This window comes from Danio rerio, chromosome 24 (assembly GCF_049306965.1).
Source record: "Danio rerio strain Tuebingen ecotype United States chromosome 24, GRCz12tu, whole genome shotgun sequence".
NCBI lineage: Eukaryota > Metazoa > Chordata > Actinopteri > Cypriniformes > Danionidae > Danio > Danio rerio.
The window spans coordinates 41,816,813-41,841,446 of NC_133199.1; the positions used below are offsets into that span (position 1 = coordinate 41,816,813).

The 24,634-nt window shown below is 35.5% G+C and overlaps 2 protein-coding genes and 1 non-coding gene across 8 annotated transcripts in view; 2 read left to right on the top strand and 1 right to left on the bottom strand.

Moving 5' to 3' along the window:
* Positions 1-24,634, top strand: part of mybpc2b (myosin binding protein Cb) — a 218,292-nt gene that overhangs the window by 43,259 nt on the left and 150,399 nt on the right. The gene's annotated exons all lie outside the window — the stretch shown is intronic.
* si:ch211-234p6.5 overlaps positions 1-24,634 on the top strand; it is a 50,177-nt gene that overhangs the window by 16,920 nt on the left and 8,623 nt on the right. For 5 of the 6 annotated variants that reach the window (XM_005162889.6, XM_021470403.3, XM_073941122.1 and 2 more), the window contains exons 3-16: positions 21-116; positions 581-653; positions 755-855; positions 4,446-4,564; positions 4,643-4,840; positions 8,120-8,333; positions 13,761-13,838; positions 14,809-14,877; positions 17,188-17,268; positions 17,343-17,483; positions 18,075-18,173; positions 18,978-19,086; positions 20,771-20,826; positions 21,485-21,889. In XM_005162889.6, the coding sequence (XP_005162946.2) occupies positions 21-116; positions 581-653; positions 755-855; positions 4,446-4,564; positions 4,643-4,840; positions 8,120-8,333; positions 13,761-13,838; positions 14,809-14,877; positions 17,188-17,268; positions 17,343-17,483; positions 18,075-18,173; positions 18,978-19,086; positions 20,771-20,826; positions 21,485-21,889 (1,839 nt within the window). The remainder of the gene's footprint in view (positions 1-20; positions 117-580; positions 654-754; positions 856-4,445; positions 4,565-4,642; positions 4,841-8,119; positions 8,334-13,760; positions 13,839-14,808; positions 14,878-17,187; positions 17,269-17,342; positions 17,484-18,074; positions 18,174-18,977; positions 19,087-20,770; positions 20,827-21,484; positions 21,890-24,634) is intronic. The other variant, XM_073941123.1, reaches the window with a different exon arrangement.
* Positions 19,463-19,525, bottom strand: rny2 (Ro-associated Y RNA 2). Its single transcript, NR_030518.1, has one exon. It is a non-coding gene; the product is annotated as a Ro-associated Y RNA 2 (primary transcript).

The window sequence follows — 24,634 nt, forward strand, 5'->3', positions numbered from 1 at the left end:
AAAGTGTACTATATGTGCAGGGTCAGGATAAAGTGCAGACGTTTGGAAAGCGATGCCAAGCAGCGAAGAGAGACCCCAACTGTCCAGTGGTGATCAGAGGATGGCTGTACAAGAGGGTGACTTTTACAGAACAACACTGGCTTTCTGTGTGTCTTTGTTTTTCATAATAACATCTGTGAAGTCTTTGACAAAAATTTGGTTTTAAATATTTTTTTCCTTTTGTCTTAAGACTTATTTCACTTTAAATACAGTATAGATATTAGATTACATAAACTCTTAAAGCTAAAAGTAATCCAAAATCATTTTAAAATATGTAAAAAAAATAATTACAAAAAACTCAACATGGACCGTCAGCATGCACTGGGGCAGTTTGCTGCCGAGTGTGACGTGGCTGGGATGAGATTTATCACCTCCAAGTCTGAGGCCATTGTGCTCCACCTTAAAAAAGGTAGTTTGCCATCTCTAGGTTTTCTGTGGAGAGGGAAGTCTGGGGTTCTCCCCACGCGACCCGGCCCCAGAAAAGCAGCAGAAAATAAATGAATGAATGAAAACGAATATTTATATATCCGTTTCCCCTTAGGACAGCACTGGACTGAAGTTATGGAAGAGAAGATGGTTTGTTCTGTCTAACTACTGCCTCTATTATTATAAAGGTAAAACATTTATATGACACTGTGTTATGATAGTCATCTACAATACTGTACAGACACTTTAAATGATTAACTTTTATCTAAAATGTTCACCTGTTTCTCAGACAGTCGTGAGGAGTCAGTTTTGGGCAGTATTCCTCTCCCCAGCTACAGGATCCTATACTGCTCACCTCGAGAGGTCAGGAACCGCAAATATGCATTCAAGGTAAGAGTTTTCCATAGATATACAGTTGAAGACCGAATCATTCGCCATGCTGTGTATTCCTTTTTCAAATATTTTCCAAATCATTTTTAACAGAGCAAGAAATTTTTCACAGTATTTCCTATAATATTTTTTATTCTGAAAAAAAGTCTTATTTGTTTTATTTCAGCTAGAATAAATGCAGTTTTTGATTTGTTTTAAAGTCATTTTAAGGTCAATATTATTAGCCTCCTTAAGCAATATTTGTTTTAGATTGTCAACAGAACAAACCATTGTTATAAAATTGCCTAATTAACCTAGTTAAGCCTTTAAATGTCGCTTAAAGCTGAATACTAGTATCTTGAAAAATATTTAGTCTAATATTTTGTGCTGTCATCATTAAAAATATTATGTTTATAAATGTGTTGAAAATAAGCTTCTCTCCATTCAAGAGAAACATTGGGCGAAAAATATACAGGAGGGCGAATAATTCTGACTTCAACTGTAAATATCTATTATTTATTATTATTATCTGTTTATTATTATTATTATTTATTATTATATTATTATTATTATTATTATCATTATTATCTGTTATTTATTAGTTACACATCTTAAAGGGTGTGCAATATGAGTATGGACAAAATAAAAAGTATATCTTTTCATATTATGCTCTATCGTTTATTTCTTTCACAAACTACATCGTTTACGGTTTTAAAAATGTATATAAGTGCAATATTACACCAAATTTTGGGAGACACTGCTCGATGCAGAGCCATTTGAGCAGAGCTGAGCTCCAGCGAGGGGGAGCATGAGCTCTCGCTCCTCCTCCTATAAGCTGTTTTAATGCGTACACCCACCCCACCCCTAACCCCAACCCCCAGTGACATCACTCAAAGAAGAAATGCAAGAAAGGAGGAGCGAGAGCTCATGCTCCCCCTCGCTGGAGCTCAGCTCTGCCCAAATGGCTCTGCAGTGAGCACCACTTGAATTTTGGGGATGCAAACAGAAACATCAATGTTGGAGACATACATTGTATAATGGCAATTGGGCACTAGGTGGTGGTACGATACTATATAACTGTGACATCACTGCATTGAGGAACTGTATTGGTAGTAAGCACATAGCAAAAAAATTAAAAATAAATAAATAAGATTAAAAAAAAGGAAGCACACAGTACGTACTAAAGAGTAGCATGCAATACATATGCAAACAAATAAAGATGTTTTATTTGCATCTGTTTTGCCTACAGACTCTAACTTTTCTACCAACGACAGAATTAGATATTGGAAAGCTGCTACAATGAACAACAATGAAGTTGCAATGTTGAAAGTAAAATATTTACATTTAACATTTTATCTAACATTTTTTAAAAAGTTGTATCTAATCTTTGTATTTTGCAGTGTTTTTTATTTATTTCTATTTATTTTAGGTTTTCCCCATTTTTAATCAAATGAAATAAACATTAAATATATATCGAAATACTTAAAAAAAGACTATAAGCTGTAAAATATCAGTTTTTCACATTTTGTCTTTTATATTTTTATTTTCCCCCATCTATTTACGCTTTTGAATTGCATTATGGGAGCTTTATCTTTCTTCAAACAACTTTTAACCTTGAAAAGTTCAGAAAAATTGACTTTTTGATCATTTGTAATAGTTTGTAGTGCTATACTGTCAGGGTTGGTGTTGTATTTTACGCTACAAAAACCTTTAATAAACTGCAGCACATCTGACTTATTTTAGACTCATTTCTCTCTATATTATTATTTCTTATACATTATATTATTTCAAACTACTAAAATGATAATAAAAGGCACTTTGCTAATTTGCTTGAATTTTCAACATTAAAAGTGGACAGAGCAGAGATCAACATCCCATAATGCCAACCACAACTGTAAATAAACACTTGTGAATCACAAAATATTAATATAAATATGAATATAACTAATAGTTGATTACATTTACAAAATTGCATGTCGTGACATATATTGATATATATCATTCTTATGAACTAGTGTTGTCACGATACTGGAATTTGATACCAATCTGCATTTTAAATTGTAAAAATGTCCATTTCACGCTAACATTGGAGTGCTGTTGAGTGCGTTCTTAAACAGCGCTGATTTGCCATTGTGTTCACGTGCTCAACAGAAATGACTGTGATTGGCCATGAAGGTCATCAGTTGACCAAACTCATCGCTGTTTACTGAGTGTAACTACAGATACAGGGGCACTGGAAGGTTTTAAAGTCACGCTGATCAGCTGGTTTGTCTATAACCTGACATACAAGCAATCCGCTAATAAATCGCAGCTTTAAAGGGCTTCAGTGTCTCTGTATCTGAAGTTACACTCATGAACATTGGTGAGATTGGTAAACTGATGACCTTCACAGCCAATCACAGTCATTTCTGTTGAGCATGTGAACACAATAGCAAATCAGCGCTGTTTAAGAACGTGCTCAACAGCGCTCAAATGTCAGCGGGAAATGGACGTTTTTAAAATTTCAGTATCGATTGGTAACAAATTCCAGTATAGCAACAACATTATTATGAAATGTCATGTAGTAATGCAAGATTTCTGTCATATTGCCCATTCTTATTTTATAATCATAAAATAGATTTAAATAACAATATATGACACAACAACATAAGCTGCGTCCCAAATGGCACACTATACACTATGCACTCATGCACTATGCACTTATGCACTTACACACTCAACAGGATAGTATATGTATGTAGTGTTGTCCCAAATGGCACACTAATGGTTTTTTACTAAGCGGATATTCAAACCGTTTCCCTGATCACGTTTGACGGTCGCCAAATCAGTGAAATAAACAACCCAATTATCAAATAATACCTGCCGTGAGTATAACCGCATTCACCATCGGGAGGCGCTATAATCACTCTCGTAGGAGAATTTTGCTTTCACCATCCAAAATAAATAAAGTTATCCAACATGTGCGTCCGATAGCTCCGCCCCTTCCGCTACGTAAGCAAACCTGCGGTCGTTGAGTGCGTGAAGTGTCCATCATTACACACTTCATTTTAGCAGCTGAATGAGTGCATCATCCGGGTAATTAAAGTGCACTTATTATTTTTAGAGTTTTCAGTGTGAACACACTACTTACACTATTTATACTACAAAATGGCGTAGAATAGTGCATAAGTATGCGATTTGGGACGCAGCTATAGATATATCATGACAGGCCTAGTGTAAACAAACTTCTGACTTATTATTATTATTATTATTAGTAGCAGTAGTAGTGAAAATACTGGTGGCCTTAAACTTCTCCACAGTACTGTGCTTTAAGTACAATCAACTTCGAAAATTATTATTTTGATCCATTTCTCAGTGAATATAGGTCATATATGTTGGTGCATTTGTACAAAACAGATTTATTAAACAGATATATTCATTAACAAGTATTTTAGGACCATTATCATACGTTTTGTTTGTTAGATCAGCTCCAGATTTGGCTTCGGTACTCACTAATCTAATGTAAATGCACAAATATAATATTGTAAAGCTTAATATAAAAATGATGCATCTAAATGAGATGTTTGTGAGGGGTGTACTTACATATTGTCATTACACACATCTGCATGTAGGTTGTTCATCAGGGGATGCGGCCGTACATCATGAGTGCCGAAACCCAGGAGGACATGCTGGGCTGGGTCAGAGCTCTCAGCCAATCAGCAAGCATGGAGGCTGATGACATCATCAACAGGTAGACGTCAAACCTCGATCTGTTTTCAGTGCACTTGAATCTGCCATTTACTTGAATGTATTGTACTGGTTGTTATAGGCGCTGCGCCAGTTTTCAGGACTTCACTGTGATGGGAGACAATGCTGAAATGATGGAGCTCCAGCACTCCTTTTCAGAGAGAAACACCCAGAGTAAACTGACCAGAGTGCTGACAGAACCCAATCTGGTGGATCAAGAGATGATGGGGATTAAGATGAAGACTCCAGAACTGAGAGGAAGACATGGGAGCAGACCAATGTAAATCTTAAAAGACGCCTATTATGCAGAAATTACTTTTATAAGGGGTTTAAACACAGCTGTGTGGCAGCAGACTGTAAATGTAAGCAGCTTCAAAAGGTTAAAATAGCTAAATTTTACTATAATCAGACTTGATAAAACAGTCTGCAGAAACACTTCGATTGACATTCTCCTTTTGTACGTGTCATCAGAGGGGGAAAGCCCCGCCCACTAGTGACCATCTCTCCCTCATTAGCATAGGATGTTCGTCTTGTTTTTGAATCTGCCACTATGCTGACATATAGGCATTTGTAGCTCCGCCCTCTTCTGAAAAAGAGCACAATCTCATTTGAATTTAAAGCGACAGTCACCAAAACAACACAATTAGCATCAAAGCCTAAAAGGGTCAGTTTTAGAGAGGTATTAAACATTATCAGTGTGGTATTTTAAGCTGAAATATCTCTCTCTCACACACACATACACACACACTAGAGACATCAGAGACTTACATCTTGTAAAAAGGGGCATAATGGGTCACCTTTAAAGTGTCATGCTTTAGTAAACTGACATATGTGCTGTAAAGTAACCAATTACAAATACTCAAATAACTGTGATTGAGCAGTTTTGGTCAAGAATTATACTCTAAATACATTAATAATGTGTACTTTTACTTTGAGAACATTTTTAGTGCTGTGTTGGCACTTTTACTGTGCTATTTTCCTTCATCCTGCACATACTTTTACAGTGTAGTATAAGTATGCGAATTGGGATGGAGCATAACAGTATTTAGGTATTTACATAGCTATATATATATATATATATATATATATATATATATATATATATATATATATATATATATATATATATATATATACCTATATATATATATATTATATATATATACCTATATATATATATACCTATATATATATACCTATATATATATATATATATATATATATATATATATATATATATATATATATATATATATATATATATATATATACCTATATATATATATATATATATATATATATATACCTATATATATATATATATACCTATATATATATATATATATATACCTATATATATATGTATATATATACCTATATATATATGTATATATATATATATATAGGTATATATATATATATATATATATATATATATACCTATATATATATATATATATATATATATATATATATACCTATATATATATATATATATATATATACCTATATATATATATATATATATATATATATATATATATATATATATATATATATATATATATATATATATATACCTATATATATATATATATATATATATATATATATATATATATATACCTATATATATATATATATATATATATATATATATATATATATATATATATATATATATATATATATATATATATATATACCTATATATATATATATATATATATATATATATATACCTATATATATATATATATATATATATATATATATATATATATATATATATATATATATATATATATACCTATATATATATATATATATATATATATATATATATATATATATATATATATATATATATATATACCTATATATATATATATACCTATATATATATATATATATATATATATATATATATATATATATATATATATATATATATATATATACCTATATATATATATATATATATATATATATATATATATATATATATATACCTATATATATATATATATATATATATATATATATATATATATATATATATATATATATATATATATATACCTATATATATATATATATATATATATATATATATATATATATATATATATATATATATATATATATATATATATATATATATATATAGATATATATATAGATATATATATAGATATATATATATAGTACACTCCCAGAAATAGAGATACGCAAGCTGTCACCGGGTTGGAACCTTTTCAAAAGGTGCAAATTTGTACCTAAAAGGTCCATATTAAAACCTCAATGGCAGTGGTGGAAAGAGTACTAAAAAAAGCATACTTGAGTAAAAGTACCATTACTTGCCTAAAAATGTAATGCAAGTAGAGTAAAAGTACCTGTTGTAAATATTACTCAAAGTAGGAGTAAAAAGTAGCCCTTTTAAAAGTACTCATGAGTAGTGGGTATTATGCTGTTAAAAGTTGATGCATTTACATGTAATTTGTGATTGTGTGTAAACGTAACATTCTGTAGTGCATTTACTTATTGCCCAGCAGCCACACAATGTCATATGGCGTTAATATTAGATTAGATTTAGGTTGTGATGTTAGGTGACCAAAATCAATGTCTTGCCAGCGTCTAAGGACAACATTATTTTGATGTCCAATAATGACATTTAATGACGTTGATATTTAGTTGATTTTAGGTTGTTAGAAAGTGACCATAATCCAATGTCGAGCCAACATCTTAAACCAACATCCTGTTGACGTCAAATACTGACATTTATTCATCAGTTATGGCAACCAAAATTCAACATCAGATAAATGTAATAGTGGTAACGTCCACACAATCTCAAGCTGTAACATCATTAGATGTTGATATTTGGTTGGTTTTAGGTTGGACGTTGGACAGTGACTTCAGGCTGACATTTAGTTCTGATGTAAACACGATTTTCATTTTCAAACAAAATGCAGCGTCTCCACGACGTTAGGGTACGATTTCAATCAAACGCCATGTTATTGTCTTGTGTCTGCTCGGTGTTTAGGGCATTTCTGTCATTATACAGTAAACATCCGTCATCTTCTCATCAGTGATATGCATCTAAACCAGGGGTGCACATCCTCGGTCCTATAGGGCCGGTGTCCAGCATAGTTTAGTTCCAATCCCAATTAGACGCACCTGGGCTAGCTGATCAATCTCATACTAGGCTTTCTAGAAACATCCGTGCAGGTGTGTTGAGGAAAGTTGGAGCTAAAATCTGCAGGACATTGGCCCTCCAGGACTGTGTTTGCACATCCCTGATCTAAACAGTCTCTGGGTCAATGCGTGCAAAGATTTGGAACGTCTTCTTGGACACTTTTAATGCTTTCAAATAGTTTGCTCACTAAAGTTATAAACGTTACAGTTTATCATGCCCCGATGCTTTTAAAAATCCTCATACAGTCACAGGTCTCAAAATCCCATGCAAATGATAAATTGTAATCCAGTTTAAACACTCACATTGCGATATCGGTGTGCATATCAACTGGTTAAAATTGTCTCTCTTTTTTCTCTCTGTCAGGGCTTCTGAATTTACTGAACATTCAGCAAGTTTGGGAACTACAAATGAGGAATCCCTGTCCTTCCTACATCCAAAAGTGACCTTCAAGCAGCCTCCATTTCCCAGAGATCAGTACGATCCCCCAGCTCTCGGGATCATTTGGCCTTTGGAAAACTGTTCAAGTGCTCCAGTGTCGCCTTGTATCTACACGGAAAGAGGACACCTGACCGACAAGGTGAGCATCAAACACACAAATCTGCTCATAATGAACATATTGAAGATTTAAATATTAGTTTAAGATTAGATTTAACTCGATTGTCATTACACAAGTACAAGGGAACGGAAAGCAGTTCAGGTCTAACCCAGAGTGCGATATCAAGAGCAGGATATAGGTATAATAAGTGCAACTAGATTATTAAAGTTCGTCGAGACAAACTTTAGGCTGGCTTGAGAAAGTCTGTTGGAAATAGTTTGTTTAGTTTAAACAGTTTAAAAAGTATGAAAGATGATAGATAGATGGATAGATAGATAGGTAGGTAGGTAGGTAGGTAGGTAGGTAGGTAGGTAGGTAGGTAGGTAGGTAGGTAGGTAGGTAGGTAGGTAGGTAGGTAGGTAGGTAGGTAGGTAGGTAGGTAGGTAGGTAGGTAGGTAGGTAGGTAGGTAGGTAGGTAGGTAGGTAGGTAGGTAGGTAGGTAGGTAGGTAGGTAGGTAGGTAGGTAGGTAGGTAGGTAGGTAGGTAGGTAGGTAGGTAGGTAGGTAGGTAGGTAGGTAGGTAGGTAGGTAGGTAGGTAGGTAGGTAGGTAGGTAGGTAGGTAGGTAGGTAGGTAGGTAGGTAGGTAGGTAGGTAGGTAGGTAGGTAGGTAGGTAGGTAGGTAGGTAGGTAGGTAGGTAGGTAGGTAGGTAGGTAGGTAGGTAGGTAGGTAGGTAGGTAGGTAGGTAGGTAGGTAGGTAGGTAGGTAGGTAGGTAGATAGATAGATAGATAGATAGATAGATAGATAGATAGATAGATAGATAGATAGATAGATAGATAGATAGATAGATAGATAGATAGATAGATAGATAGATAGATAGATAGATAGATAGATAGATAGATAGATAGATAGATAATGCTCACCCATTAGTAGGACAGTTTGATGGAAAGGTATGAGTTCGCAAAGTTTGATCTAATGTTAAGCCAATGACAAAGCCAGTTGTTGCTAGGGTGCAGTATCTGGTAGTTAGGGTGTGGCTAGAAAGTTAAAAGCTCATCAGTTATTGGCAGTTTGGTAGTCTGAGTTAAATGAGCTCAGTCACTGGTCAGTATGACAGTCTGATGCAGAGTTATGAGCTCACAAAGTTTGGTCCCATGTAGAGTCAATGACAGTCTTTTGAATGGAAGTCTATGGAACAGTTTCTAGGGTCCAAAAGTGGTTGCTAGGGCGTGGCTAGAAAGTTTAAAGGTGATTAGTCATTGGCAGTGGGATAGTCCGAGTTAAATGAGCTCAGTTAGAAGTATGTGTGACAGTCTGACGCAGAGTTATGAGGTCACAAAGTTTGATCCAATGTTAAGTCTATGGGATTTTTCCTGCAGTCCCGGGACGTTTTTCGGAAAACCGAAAGTCGTATCAGTCAGAAAAGATATAGCACACCGAGTCAGAATAGTTTGGAGGTCTGGTGTGAGTTTGGTGGTCATAGCTCGAAAGCTCTAGGAGGAGATGCGTTTTGTTTTTTAGTCTCAGAAGAAGAATAATATATAAAAAAAATAATAAGTTTAAATAGGATTTCAGTAGTCTGGCTTGTTTCTCAAGCCAGCCTAATTATAGAAAACTATGGATAATATTTATTGATGGATGTAATATATAGGCCTGTCATGATATCTATTTTTGCTGTATAATACATTTTTTTTTTATATTGCGCTTTTCTCAAACTCAAAGAGCTAACAAGAGCATCAACACACAGAAGAACATGAAATACACAAAAAAGTAAGAATGATAATGATGATAAAAATATACATATTAAAAGAAGGCCTCATAAGTTATAAGCAATAATAAAAAGATGAGTTTTAAGAAGTTTCTTAAAACAGTCCAGGGAACTGGCGTTTCTGATGTTTGTGGGGAGAGCATTCCTCAATTTAGGTGCACCATAAGAGAAAGCCCTGCCTCCCATGCTGCTAAGTTTGCAACGGGGCTGAAACAAGGTGAGCCCGAAGCAGAACGTAGATTGCGAGAGGATGAGGAGGTTGATATCAGGTCACATATATAATCAGGTGCAGAACCATGAACAGCTTTGTAAGTTAAAATCAAGGTTTTAAAATCGATGCGTGACTTTACAGGCAACCAGTGTAACTGCTGAAGAACAGGAGTAATGTGAGTGCGAGATGATGTGTGAGTTAACACACGTGCGGCTGAGTTTTGAACACATTGTAAGATCTTAAGTGAATTGGCTGGCAGACCCCCAAATAAAGAGTTACAAAAATCTAGACGAGACGTAATGAAAGCTTGGACAAGCTTTTCAGCATCTGGTGTTGAGAGGAAAGGACGGATACGGGCAATGTTGCGTAAGTGATAAAAAGCAGTTTTTGTTAACTGTTTAAAATGAGGTTTGAGGCTAAGCTGAGCATCAAAGAGGACACCAAGATTTTGCACCTGCATAGAAGGAGTTAAAAGAGATTCATCAACTGTTAACTTGAGATTGCCACATCTCTTAACATTAGTGGGTGTGCCAATAAGTAAAATCTCAGTCTTGGAGCTGTTTAATTTTAGATAGTTTTGTTGCATCCAGGCTTTCAAGAGTTCACACTTAGATATTGCTTGACAACTGTAAGCAGGTTTGGCATGCTGTCCCGGGAGAGAACCCTGAGCTCGGAGATAGTTGAGCCCAGGGCTCCCGCCAGGTCCATAGAGCATGTGAGGGGAGTACGAAATCAGGTGGTTCTCGAGAGCTCCCCTTTTTTGTAAAGGAGAATAGGAGGAGAAAGGGGTGGATGGGGGGTTTCTTCGGAAAACGAAGATAAGAGAGTAATATCTAGCTAGGCTACTTATAGTGAGTTAGGATAGATCTGATTGGCTAACTGATGAGTGTAGATAGGTGGCCAGCTGCAGTCAATTATATCACATGCTCCTCTCGAAATTAGTTTAAAAACTTCACTTAATCTCCACCAAGCAGGCGTTAAGTGTCGACAGTGAGGCAGATAGATTAGGAGATGTGCTAATATAAATCTGTGTGTCGTCAGCATAGCACTGATAATTAATGCCAAATTTTTGTACAATTTTTTCAAGAGGTAGCATATAAATGCTAAACAAAAGTGGCCCGAGTACCGAAGCCTGGGGGACACCGTGACACAGAGGGACAGTCCGCGATCTATGACCTCCCAGATAAATGAACTGCGAGCGTTCGGTTAAATAGGATATGAACCAATTTAGTGCTGTCCCAGCTAGGCCAACCCAGTTTTGAAGTCCGTCTAATAGTAAGTTGTGAGAGATTGTGTATGATGTATTGCACCAAAATATATTGTGATAAACAATATTATTGTCACATTAAGACCATTTATGCCACTTATTATATAATGCCAGAATGACAATATAATATCAGCACAAAGCAAGTGTACTCTTCCAAAGAACACATCATATTTCATTCTGAAGAATATTTCATTTAATTATAGTCATTTTGACTATTTATTAATCAGGCATTGGAGTCAGAATGTAAAAACGCATATCCTAAATCAATAATAATAAATGTTCATTTAAAAAAGTGCAAGGTAAACAGTAACAGAGGGTATATCTGCACCCACATGAAAATATACTATAGTAATTTATAGTAAATACTACAGTGTTTTATTTACCATACTGGCACTGACAGCTCCAATAGAGATAGAGATGTTGCACAATCAGCTGAAATGTTTGCTAGAATTGGGTTTTATGTATGGGCGATATATATTGTATCACCAAAATAATTCAGCTCATGTCTGTGTTGTGTGAAAAGTCCATATAATGATTATTGTTACAGGCCTAATTAAGGCTGGGCCGATAAACTATGTTATATCAAATCTCAACAAAATGTCAATAACAATGATAATCCATTTTTTACTCTACATTGATCTATGAGCCAACCACGCAGCAGAAATGTGCAATGATGGGAATCTAGAAGTGTGTTGATATTAGAGATGTACCGAATTTTCCATTTAATAGACCCTCTAATTTTTGTGGCTTCAGTCATAGTTGGGGTACTCTTTTAAATCTGGAGGCATTAAATTATATCGAAATATATATGGTTATCGTGTAATATGGAAAATAATTATCGAGATTGCATTTTTGCCATTTCACCTAGCCCTAGGCCTAATAATATACAAGTCGTATTGACTAGAATCAGAGATTCTCATACTGCAAGTTGTTATTAGTAATCAGGGCTATGCTAATAGACATTTTTAATGACCACAGAGAGACAGGACCTTGGTCCTGATATCTCATCCAAAAGAAGGCACTATTCACTTTTACTGGGGCATTAGGACTCACACAGACGACAGGTTGAGCGCCCCGTGTTGGCCTCACGAACACCACTTCCAACAGCAACCTAGTTTTCCCATGTGGTCTCCCATGCAGTTCCCGACCTGTTTAGCTTCAATAAGTATCCAGCCGTGGGCTGCAGTGTGTTATGGCTGTGGCAATGTGGTAAGTGGTTGTGCAGAGTTTACATAAACTGAAATTAAACACAAATTAAATTTAGTAATTTAGTAAGTTAGCAACTTTATGTGTTTGTTTAAAGTCAGCCCATATAAATTGTTTGCAACCAGTTACATTGAAAAATTGAGTCAATCTAATGAATCGCTTTTTTAGTGTATTCAACTTAAAGGGTAATTTAAAGGGTTAACTGGCTTATTTAGGCAAGTCATTAGACAACAGCCAGCTAACTCTATCAAGCCTCTTCAGCTGCTCCAGAACGCAGCAGCACGAGTGGTCTTTAATGAACCTAAAAGAGCACATGTCACTCCACTACTCATCCGTTTGCACTGGCTGCTAGTTGCTGCTCGCATCATATTCAAAGCTCTGATGTTTGCCTACAAAGTGACTTCTGGCTTTGCTCCTTCTTATCTGCTTTCACTTCTGCAGATTTTTGTGCCCTCCAGAAACTTGCGTTCTGTGAATGAACGTCGCCTCGTGGTTCCATCCCAAAGAAAGAAGAAATCACTTTCCCGAACTCTCTCAATCAATCTGCCCAGTTGGTGGAATGAACTCCCTAACTGCATCAGAACGGCAGAGTCACTCGCTGTTTTCAAGAAACGACTTAAAACTCAACTATTTAGTCTCCACTTCACTTCCTAATCTGCAATTGCCTCTCTGGTTCTACCGTTAACTGTACTACTACAAAAAAAAAAAAAAAAAAAAAGTTATAGTTGTGTAAATTGCTTCTTTGTCCTCATTTGTCCTTTGGATAAAAGCGTCTGCTAAATGACTAAATGTAAATGTTGTTCTGTAGACAATTGGTAAATTAAAAAAAATCTTAAGAGGCTAATAATAATGACCATTAAAATATTTTAAATTTTCTCCAGCAGAAAAATACAACTAGAAACACTGTGGAAAACTTCCCTTGCTCTGGGAAATATTTGAAAATGTATTAATTTTTACAGAATAATGTCTTCAGCTGTATAAAATCTACACTTTTCTAAACTGCGCTTCTGAATTTTAGCCTTTTCAGCCTGAATATCCCAGCTCTCTGTGCTTCTGCTCGAACTACCACACCACTGAACACATGACAATGTGCAAGGTAAGACAGATCTGGCCTAAACTGTAATAACTCTGGGTTATGCATCATTCAATATTAGTTTTCCATGCGATACAGCAATGTTCAACAGGGCACAAATTCATTTCTGCATATTTTTAAAACTATTTAATCTCATTCTCACATATTCTCTGATATACTACAGTCTCTAAAATGTTACAGTAAATCCACTTGCACAAATTATTTTTACAAGACAAGATTTTAGGATATTTCCATCCACGCATCGATGATTCAAGACATAAAAGTCATTTAAATCAAAACCATTAAACTAAATTTAGTTTTATCATTTAAAAGTGTTTTTGTGTGTTTGATCTCCATCTTAAAAGCTATTTTCTGCACACAATGCTAAAATGAACTTAAGATTATTGAAGTGTGTTTTGCAATATATATATATATATATATATATATATATATATATATATATATATATATATTGCAAAACACACTACTTCAATAATCTTAATATAAAGTTTTCAACCTCATATATTCAGGTTTAATTCAGTGTATTTGAAAATAATTGTTTATAATTTCATCATCATTACCTCTCTGTTCTGTTTGATGTGCTATTATTATAATACGTTTTGTTACTTTACTTATTTGCACAAGAATACACAAATATAAAACTAAAACTGAAAAAAAATCAAGTCATAATGTGCAGGAATAGATAAGAAGGCTTATTTAGAGCCTCCACCTAAATAATACCAATAAAAGACAATAACAAAACATTTGCATTAAAACAAATGCTAAAATAAGTTAATAATAATACACACTCTTATGATTATTAACTGAATTACTTATTACAATTGTTAATGAACTAAAATTGCAGAGTTTATTCATGATTCTTGTTGTTAGATGTTAAACATTTACACGGTTTTTATTTTGCAAGTGTTATGGTGTCTATAGAATGATGCATGAGATTAAATTTCATTTATTTTATTTATTTATCCTCCTCCAGGCAGGAAAAGACTTTCTCATGGAGAGACAACCGATACAACCAATCAGAGATCTGGAAAATGACACAGACGTGAGTGCACTGCAGTGTGTGTGTGTGTGTGAGTGTGTGTAATCAGATAAGTCTGTTTGAACTGTCTATATTTCCAGTGTACTGTTGACACAAGCACAACTGTCAAGAGATCAGTTACGCAATATCAAACATCACTGATGTTTAAACAATCAGAAGTGCTTAAAGATAATATCTGAACATCTGAAGTCCTTTTTAAATAAATCCTTCCTAAGAGGATTTGCTTTAATCCCAGAGTAATTTTATTATTGAACAATGTCATTTTTATTAGTATTTTGAAGTTTTAATCCCATTTTTTGTAACTTTAATTTGTTTGTTTGTAAATTCTGTCCACCTTTTTCCTACACTCTATGATGCCTTGCATAAATTATGGGAGTAACTTTAATTAAATTGCAATCAATCAAATCAGTGAAATGTTTTTTACACCTTTGCATAAGAAGCCATTACTCTCCTCACAGTTCACCTATCGTATACTAAAATACAACTCAATAGACTAAAAAATGTACCTTTCTAAGCTTATAAATACAGTCGAAGACAAAATTATTCACCCTCCTGTAAAATTTGAACTCTTTTTGAAATATTTCCCAAGTGCTGTTTAACGTGCAAAGCCATTTTTTACAGTATATACTATTCTATTATTCTTATGGAGAAAGTCTTATTTCTTTTAGGTTTGCTGGAATAAAAAAAAAAACATTTATAAAAAAAATATAATAATATTAAAAATATAGTTAACATTAGTAGCCTCCCTTTTGACTGGCTACTAACCAAACCACTGTTGGCCAATGTTTTGCCCAATTAACCTAACTTTACCTAGTTCACTTACTCTAGGTAAGTCTTTAAATATCACTCTAAGCTCAATACTATCAGTCTACCGTCTTTTGGATGAGACGTTAAACCGAAGTTCTGACTCTCGGTGGTCATTAAAAATCCCAAGATGTCCTTCGAAAAAGAGTTGGGGTTTAACTCTGGCATCCTGGCCAAATCTGCCCACTGGCCTCTGTCCATCATGGCCTCCTAACCCTGCACTTATCATAATTGTCTCCTCTCCATCAATCAGCTGGTGTGTGGTGTGCGATCTGGCGCAAAAATGGCTGCCGTCGGGTCATCCAGGTGGATGCTTTCCCCCTATGTGTAAAGCGCTTTGAGTGCCCAGAAAACCTCTATATAAAGGAATTATTATTAATATTAATTAGTCTTGCAAAATATCAAGTCAAATATAATGCACTGTCATCATGGCAAAGATAAAAAAAATCAGTTATTAGAAATGAGTAATTAAAACTATTATGATATATAAACAACATAAAAATAAGTTGGAAAAAAAGCACTTAGAAAATATATTTAAAAAATTTAAAATAACTATGTCTAACTCAGTTAATATCGATTATTTGTTGCACAACCTTATTATATAAAATGACTGAAAACTATGATTTGATTATATAAAATCATTAAAGGTCCGACCCTTCCTATCTGAACATGCAGCTCAACTCCTTGTTCAAGCTCTTGTTCTCTCCAAACTGGATTACTGCAACTCTCTACTAGCCGGGCTTCCAGCAAACTTTATCAAACCTCTTCAGCTGCTCCAGAACGCAGCAGCACGAGTGGTCTTTAATGAACCTAAAAGAGCACATGCCACTCCGCTACTCATCCGTTTGCACTGGCTGCCAGTTGCTGCTCGCATCAAATTCAAAGCTCTGATGTTTGCTTACACAGCGACCTCTGGCTGTGCTCCTTCTTATCTGCTCTCACTTCTGCAGATTTATGTGCCCTCCAGAAACTTGCGTTCTGTGAATGAACGTCACCTCGTGGTTCCATCCCAAAGAGGGAAGAAATCACTTTTCCGAACGCTCGCGTTCAATCTGCCCAGTTAGTGGAATGAACTCCCCAACTGCATCAGAACGGCAGAGTCACTCGCTGTCTTCAAGAAACGACTAAAACCTCAACCATTTAGTCTCCACTTCCCTTCCTAATCTGCAATTGCCTCTCTGGTTCAACCGCTAACTGTACTACATAAGAAAAAAAATGATAAATTTACTAATGTTTTGCTTCTTACACTTTACACACCTAAAACTTGCCTACAGCACTTATTCATTGCTGCTCTTATAGTTGTGTAAATTGCTTCCTTGTCCTCATTTGTAAGTCGCTTTGGATTAAAGCGTCTGCTAAATGACTAAGTGTAAATGTATATTGTTATAGTTTTTTTGAATGTAACTTCCCAAAAAAAGTGCGACACATAATTCAGGTTACATGTGGGGTAAAAAAGGTGGATAGACATTTTTACGTTGCAGATTTGATATACTTTCATCTGTCCTTCAGGTGGTTCTGACTCGCCTGTGTGGCTGTGATAAACTGCTGCAGTCCGTCTCCATGCAGCTGTCTCAGTTACAGGCAGATAAAGTCAGTCACACACACACGCACGCACGCACACACACATTAAAACACATCACTAACACATCTCTCCTCCTCTTCAGAGAAGCGTGGAGTATGCTCTAGAAATCAAATGGATGGGGATTGAAGATGGACATCCAGGAGAGCACCAGGATGTTTCCCAGAAGGCACTGCTTCAGGAAGACCTGGTTACACTCAGAGCCAGAATATGTGATTTATCACTGGTAAAGTACTTTATTTATGGGTGCTAAAACCCAAACCACGGTATAGCTGCAACCATTGCAAGCAAAAGGTGCATAATTGTTTGTTATTATTATTTTAAATATTGGTTTAAATTACAGTCAAGTATTATAATGAAATAGAAAACTAATATATATATATATATATATATATATATATATATATATATATATATATATATATAAATATATATATATATAAATATATATATATATATATAAATATATATATATATATATATATATATATATATATATATATATATATATATATATATATATATATATATATATATATATTGTATACACACAGTATATTAGTTAATATTAATCACGTATTTTTATAATAATTAATTTATAGCCATATTGATATAAATAAAATTCACATAAAACTTTATAATCACATTTCAATTAATTTCTTTCACAACTCTTCAGACTTATACTGTGCGCAAATTAAATATATTGCCAAAATCAAACCAATAAAGTAATAATTCAGATTTATTGCTAAAATAGTGAAGAAATAATAATGCATATTGTTTAATAATAATAATAATAATAATAATATGTTATCCTCAGGAGATGGAGAGGTTGTGGATTGACTATGAACGGATGGAGAGCGAGCTGTCTGTTTTCCACTCTCACCTCCAGCACATCCTCCACTTCGGTTCCCCACAGGTAATCTACTTTATTTAAACAGACTGCAGGGCGACACGGTAGCTCAGTGGTTCGCACGGTCACCTTACAGCAAGAAGGTTGCTGGTTCGGGTAACGGTTGAGAGTTTGCATGCTCTCCCCGTGTTTGTGTGGGTTTCCTCCGGGTGCTCCGGTTTTCCCCACAGTCCAAACACATGCACACTATTGGGGAATTGAAGAAACTAAATTGGTCGTAGTGTATGTGTGTGAATGAGTGTGTATGGGTGTTTCCCAGTGATGGGTTGCAGCTGGAAGGTGTAAAACATATGCTGGATAAGTTGGCGGTTCATTCTGGTGTGGCAGCCCCTGATAACTAAGCCAAACAAACCAATAGAACCAACTTTTATTACCAAAACAAACCAGTAGAACCAAACTATAAACGTGAACACACTTGAAGTGACTTTATTGACCTTATTCTAAAATGCGGAAGTGCGCCTGTTTTCGCGATTGTCTTAGAACTTCCGTTTCAGTCGCCTATGGGAGAAATGACAAGGAAATAATAAACGGCAAAAAACGGTCAAACTACTTGCTCTAAAAACAAATATTTGCATGACTATACAGACCAAGTAGAATAATATAACAAGGAAATATCAGTTTGCAACATCAAACAGCGAAACAAGCAGTTTTTAATGTCTAAAAATGAATGGAAGTGAATGAGACCGGAAGTCTCGTGCCAAAAAGATTCAAATGGCAGCGCCCACTCGTCTGCGGAGAATAAGGTCAATATAAGTGATAGTTAAACTGAATGACTATTTAGGTCATCTAACTTCCAGGATTACCTTGCAGGAGCAGATTCAGGCCCAGAGGCAGCTCTGGATGATGGAGGACATCTTGTGTGGTTTAAGGGTCAATAAGAACCGCTTCATGGCCCTACTGGGTCTACAGACACCGGGAGGTGAGTAAAGAACAATGTATGCATCATTGAGTGAATGCAGTAGGTCTGCCATAGACTTTGCACATAAGGATAACCTTCACCATATCCTGATGCGCACCTCTAAATGTAATTACACGTCTTAACCAGGCATGGGATGATAACTGATTTACAGTGGCTTGAAAAGGCCGTGGTCTTAAAACCCGCTCAAATTTTCTGTTACCGTTTCAAGGTGTATGCAAGTTGTTGTTTGTGTCAAAGACAAAATATTTAATTGTATTTAAGTTGTTGTTTATTAACCAGACATTTAAAAATAACATATTTTAGAGCAGTAATCACAATACCGTGATATTATTTTCCAAGGTTATCATACCATTAGAATCTTTTTTTTTTTTTTAAAGACTGGTCAAGTTTAGCGGTGGGAGAGGGGAGAGAAGACTAACCCACCGCCTTCGGACCAGCCGTACCGTTAGAATCTTACACCCGCACATGGCTAGTCGTGACAAGAGCACAAGATCTCTGATTGGCTGATTTGGTACAGGTGTGATGTGTGTGGGCGGAACGAGGCTAGTGGCATAAGTATTTAATGTATCAAGACACTTAGGCCATGTCCACACGTACACGGGTATTTTTATAAACTTATTAAATAATCGTAAAACTTAAAACTTAATAAACTTAGAATATAAGTTTTTCCGGCTTTCGTTTGAAAAAAATTCCCGTCCACATGAAAATGCAAGAACGCACTGTCATGTTAAGCGCACACTGAATCAACTTTTAAGCCGAGTTCACCAAACGGAGAATTACCTTTATTTCGCAGGTAAATTGCATTCAAGTCAATGTAAACGTGAGAAAAGAAGCAGATTACCGTGATATGTTTGTTGTGAATGTACGGAATTCGCGTCATTTACGTCTTCTGAGTTTGGTATATAAACCCAGCCATGTTGGCCAATCAGAAAGGAGAAAACAGCAAGTTTTCCTCAGCTGATGTCATGACGCTAAAACTCCGGTTGTAACCTCCACACGACCACACTGTACCCGGAGTTTCAGAAAATGTTTACACTGGCCAAAGTCAAGTCAGAATTATTAGTCCCCCTGTTTATTTTTTCCCCAATTTCTGTTTAATGGAGAGAATTTTTTTTCATCTTTGTCATGATGACAGTAAATAATATTTGACTAGATATTTTTCAAGACACTTCTATACAGCTTAAAGTGACATTTAAAGGCTTAACTAGGTTAAATAGATTAACTAGGCAGGTTAGGGTAATTAGGGAAGTTATTGTATAATGATGGTTTGTTCTGTAGACTATCAGAAAATATATAAAGCTTAAAGGGGCTAATAATTTTGATTTTAAAATGGTGTTTAAAAACTAAAAACTGCTTTTATTCTAGCTGAAATAAAACAAATAAGACTTTCTACCAGAACAAAAAATATTATCAGACATACTGTGAAAATGTCCTTGCTCTGTTAAAAATCAGTTGGGAAATATTTAAAAAAGAAAAAAAAAAAAGTTAAAGGGGGGCTAATAATTCTGACTACAACTATGCATACAGCAAAATCACACAGAAAATCAAGGTTGGATAATGAAAGCTCTGGTTTTGTGTGGATGTAGCATCATGTAGGGTGTAGGATGTAGCATTTGTGTGGTTTTTCACATTACTATATATTTAAGTTTGCATCTTTAAATCGGTTTGTTTTCCTGTCCTGCAGTTCCTCAGTCAAAACCAGTTTCCTACTTTGAGGGCGAGTTAGGAGGACTCAACATGGTAATGAGATGCACTTCACTCCATTTCACTTACAAATCTGCCAAAAACTGAACTTAAAGTAGCTTACAGTCCGTGAATTTCAGCTCTGAGTCTTAACTAGTACACCATTCACACCAAACTTCATTCATTCATTATTCTTCAGCATGGCCTTTTATTTATCAGGGGTTGCCACAGCGGAATGAACCGCTAACTATTCCAGCATATTTTTTATGCAGCGGGTGCCGTTCCAGCTGCAACCAAATACTGGGAAACACCCATACACACTCATTTTCCCACACCACAGCCAATTTAGTTTATTCAGTTTACCTATAGCGCATGTGTTTGGACTGTGGGGGAAACCGGAGCACCCAGAGGAAACCCACACCAACACGGGGAGAACATGCAAACTCCACACAACTGGCCCAGCTGTGACCCAAACCAGCAACTATCTTGCTGTGAGGCGACTACTGAGCAAATTTAACTTAATTTCTTTGTTTAAATTCAGTCTGTGCAAATTGTTTGCAACCACTTAACTTAAAAAAAAATGAGTAAATCGAATGAATCTTTTTTCTAATGTATTTAGTAGTCTTGGACATTAGATTTAGGAGGTAAATCAAAAGTTGTATAGTTATTCTGTGATCAATTTAAAGAAAATCTTTCTCCTTCTCTGATGTAAAAGGAGTGTATGACTGAAGCAGAGCAGGACTACATGAAGATCCAGCAGAGTTATAAAAGATGGACTCAAGAAAATGACAACAAAGCGAGCTCTGAACATGAAGCTTCACACGAGCCTCTGCGTCTGATGCGTGTCGTAACGTCCACCCTCCCGACATCGCTAATCGCTGAGCGCATTTATGTAGACGATCTTTACTCGGAGTCTCCAGAGCAAATCACATTACAGTCAGGACTGAGAAACAGCCAGAGGAGCACGGTGAAAAACCCTAGTAAAACACAGCAGCATGAGATGACCGACAGAAACAGACATTTACACTGGGCTGACGCACATCAAGACATGCAGAAAGGACAAAATCCCAAGGAGAAAACACTCGCTGGGAGAAAGAGCTGGAGGCAACATCAGCAAGAGGTGAAATTATTATTGCAAGTAAAAAGCATTGTTTGTATTCAACACATAATGAATCTGAAGCTGCTTGTTGCATGAGGGCAAAGGGGAGCTATTATGCGAAAATCACTTTTATAAGAAGGGTTAAACACAGTTGTGTGGCAGCAGTGTGTGAATATAACCAGCCTCTAATGGTAAACATGAATTAATTCCATTTTTTATAATCACACTTGATAAAAACAATCTGCAAAAATTGTTGTATGTGTCATCAGAGTGGGAAAGCCCCGCCCACTTGTGACAATCTCTCCCTTGTTTTTAAATCTACCACTATGCTGACACAAAGGCATTTGTAGCTCCGCCCTCTTTTGAAAAGAGCACAATCTCACTTGAATTTAAAGCGACAGTCACCAAAATGACGCAATTAGTATCAAAGCCTGACAGAGGCAGTTTCAGAGGGTGCTTTCACATCTGTAGTTTGCTTCATTTGGTCCGGACCAAGGCCAATAAATAATAAATTGTTGCATTTTCTGCCGTCTTTGTGTCGTTTTCACACCACACTGCTGGCTTTAGTCCGAACCAGTTGAAACGAACCAAAATGCAGTCATCTGACAAAATCCACATCTCTCATTGGCCAGATGTTGTTGAACATAGTTCCTAAACTGCTTATTGATTGGTCAGAATTCACATGCGGGAAAATGCCAATGAACTCCCGCAACTAAACAAAACCGGCAGACACAAAATGTTGTTTATAGTCTGGAGGGACCACTGCGCTGACTGATTGTATGCCTGCTTTAGACAAACTATACATTTCGAGAATGAAGCGTGGCCGCGGCTGGAAAACAGTGTTTAATGCATCGCTCGTCACTTCAGGAGGAGGCGTGAATTCATTTAGCTAAACTGCGACATGCTCATCTTGCGGAAATATTACCAACGATCCATCAGGTAATGTTTTCCCCTCTCTCTCTGTTGATAAAGCGCTGTCAATAAATATTTTTACCTCCATATCCAATTATGCACAGCAAAATCGGTCTATGGCAGCTGGATTAGTCCAAAAGGCGCTGTACTTTTTGCGGTTGGACCTGTTTTAGTACGGATCATAGGCTGTTTCTCAATATGCGTTCTTCAGCGGTCTTGCGTCCTCGTGTTCTCGTGAAACGTCATCATCAGCTGCCTAAGTTCAGTTCCAATACTCAAGACCGCAAGTACGGAGGACGCGTGAAACTTCCCGGATGTGTTCTTGATATCGAGGACGCATTGATGCAGACTTGAGCACCAAACTTGCTCTGGAAGTCCCAGAAGTCATTGCGACTGAAGGTGGGAAGCGCAGCATTTTATCTAGATTTATTATTAAAGTTCATAGATATGACTTATTTACCTCAGGAGTTTCCCTAAATGAAACGGCGAAAGTAAACATTACCATGGATATCTTAATAAAGGAATAAACACATTAAGGGTATTTGTTTGCTGAAATTCGTATTAAAATCTGTTTTATTTATATTGTGCAACATATATTTATAATGTTTTTAAGCAAAGTATTTATTTTGAAAAGGGGAAAAACAATAAATCGTTGTATGAATGCTATAATGTTTAAATAATTTACCATTTAAAACGCGTGAAGGTCACGTGACCATCAGGAAGAATGCAGCATCCCATTTCTCAAAGGACGCGTTCTCTGCCCTCGCGGTCTCCTGAGTTCGTTCTTCCGAGGACACCTGGCAAGACCGGTCTCCACAAGAATGCAAGTCCATTCTCTGCGTTCTTGGAATTGAGAAACAGCCATATTCTTACCATAAACAAACCGCTCCAGGGTTGGTTTGAAAGCGTACCAAGACCACCTCTTCAAGCAGGTCTCGGTTTGCTTATTTGGTCCACTTTTGGTACGCATTCGAGTACGATTGCTGCATTCATATTACCTGTCCAAACGAACCGCACCAAAAGGGGAAACGAACTCCAGTGGGATTCAGTCGAACTAAATAAGGCAGGTGTGAAAGCACCCAGAGAGTTATAAGACACTATTTGTGTGGTATTTTGAGCTGAAACTCCACAGTTCTTGACCAGTTTTATCAGGTGTTATTATAACAAATAAAAATTTATTTTTACCATTAGAGGTTGGTTATATTTACAGATTGTTGCCACACAACTGTGTTTAAATGTTTTATAAAAGTGATTTTAGCATAAAAGATCCCCTTTAAAACTAGCTAAACCATCTGCAAGTAGGTTAAGCAAAATAAATTTGCTTCAACGCAAAAACAATATTAATCTACCTGCCACTAAAGAAGTAAAACAATAGTTATGTAACTGAACAGACTACAGTCAGTTTAAATGGCATGGCTTTTTTCTTTATCTGATGTACAAGAAGTGAACATCATTATATCAAAACTCAATTTTTGATTAGTGATATAATAACTTAATTTAGACAACTTATTTTTCCTATTGTTTATTTTTGATGAATAGACATGTTTATTAGAAAAATGAGAAACTAAGCACTTAAATGCCCTTACAGCTCTGTCAAGAAATTTGCAATAAGCAACCATAACCAGCATACCTATCTATACAAAGAAAAACAAAAACAAAAACATTCCCAGAGATATAAAATGATGAAAGTCTGTATATATATATATATATATTTTTAAGATAACTGTCCAGGGACCCTCATAATATTTTTATGCGGCCCACAAATCAATGCAACAATTCTATTTACTCCTAAAAAAAACTTTTCTTGCTTCATTAAAAAATATTAATATCCATTCACATTGTTTAGATTAAAAA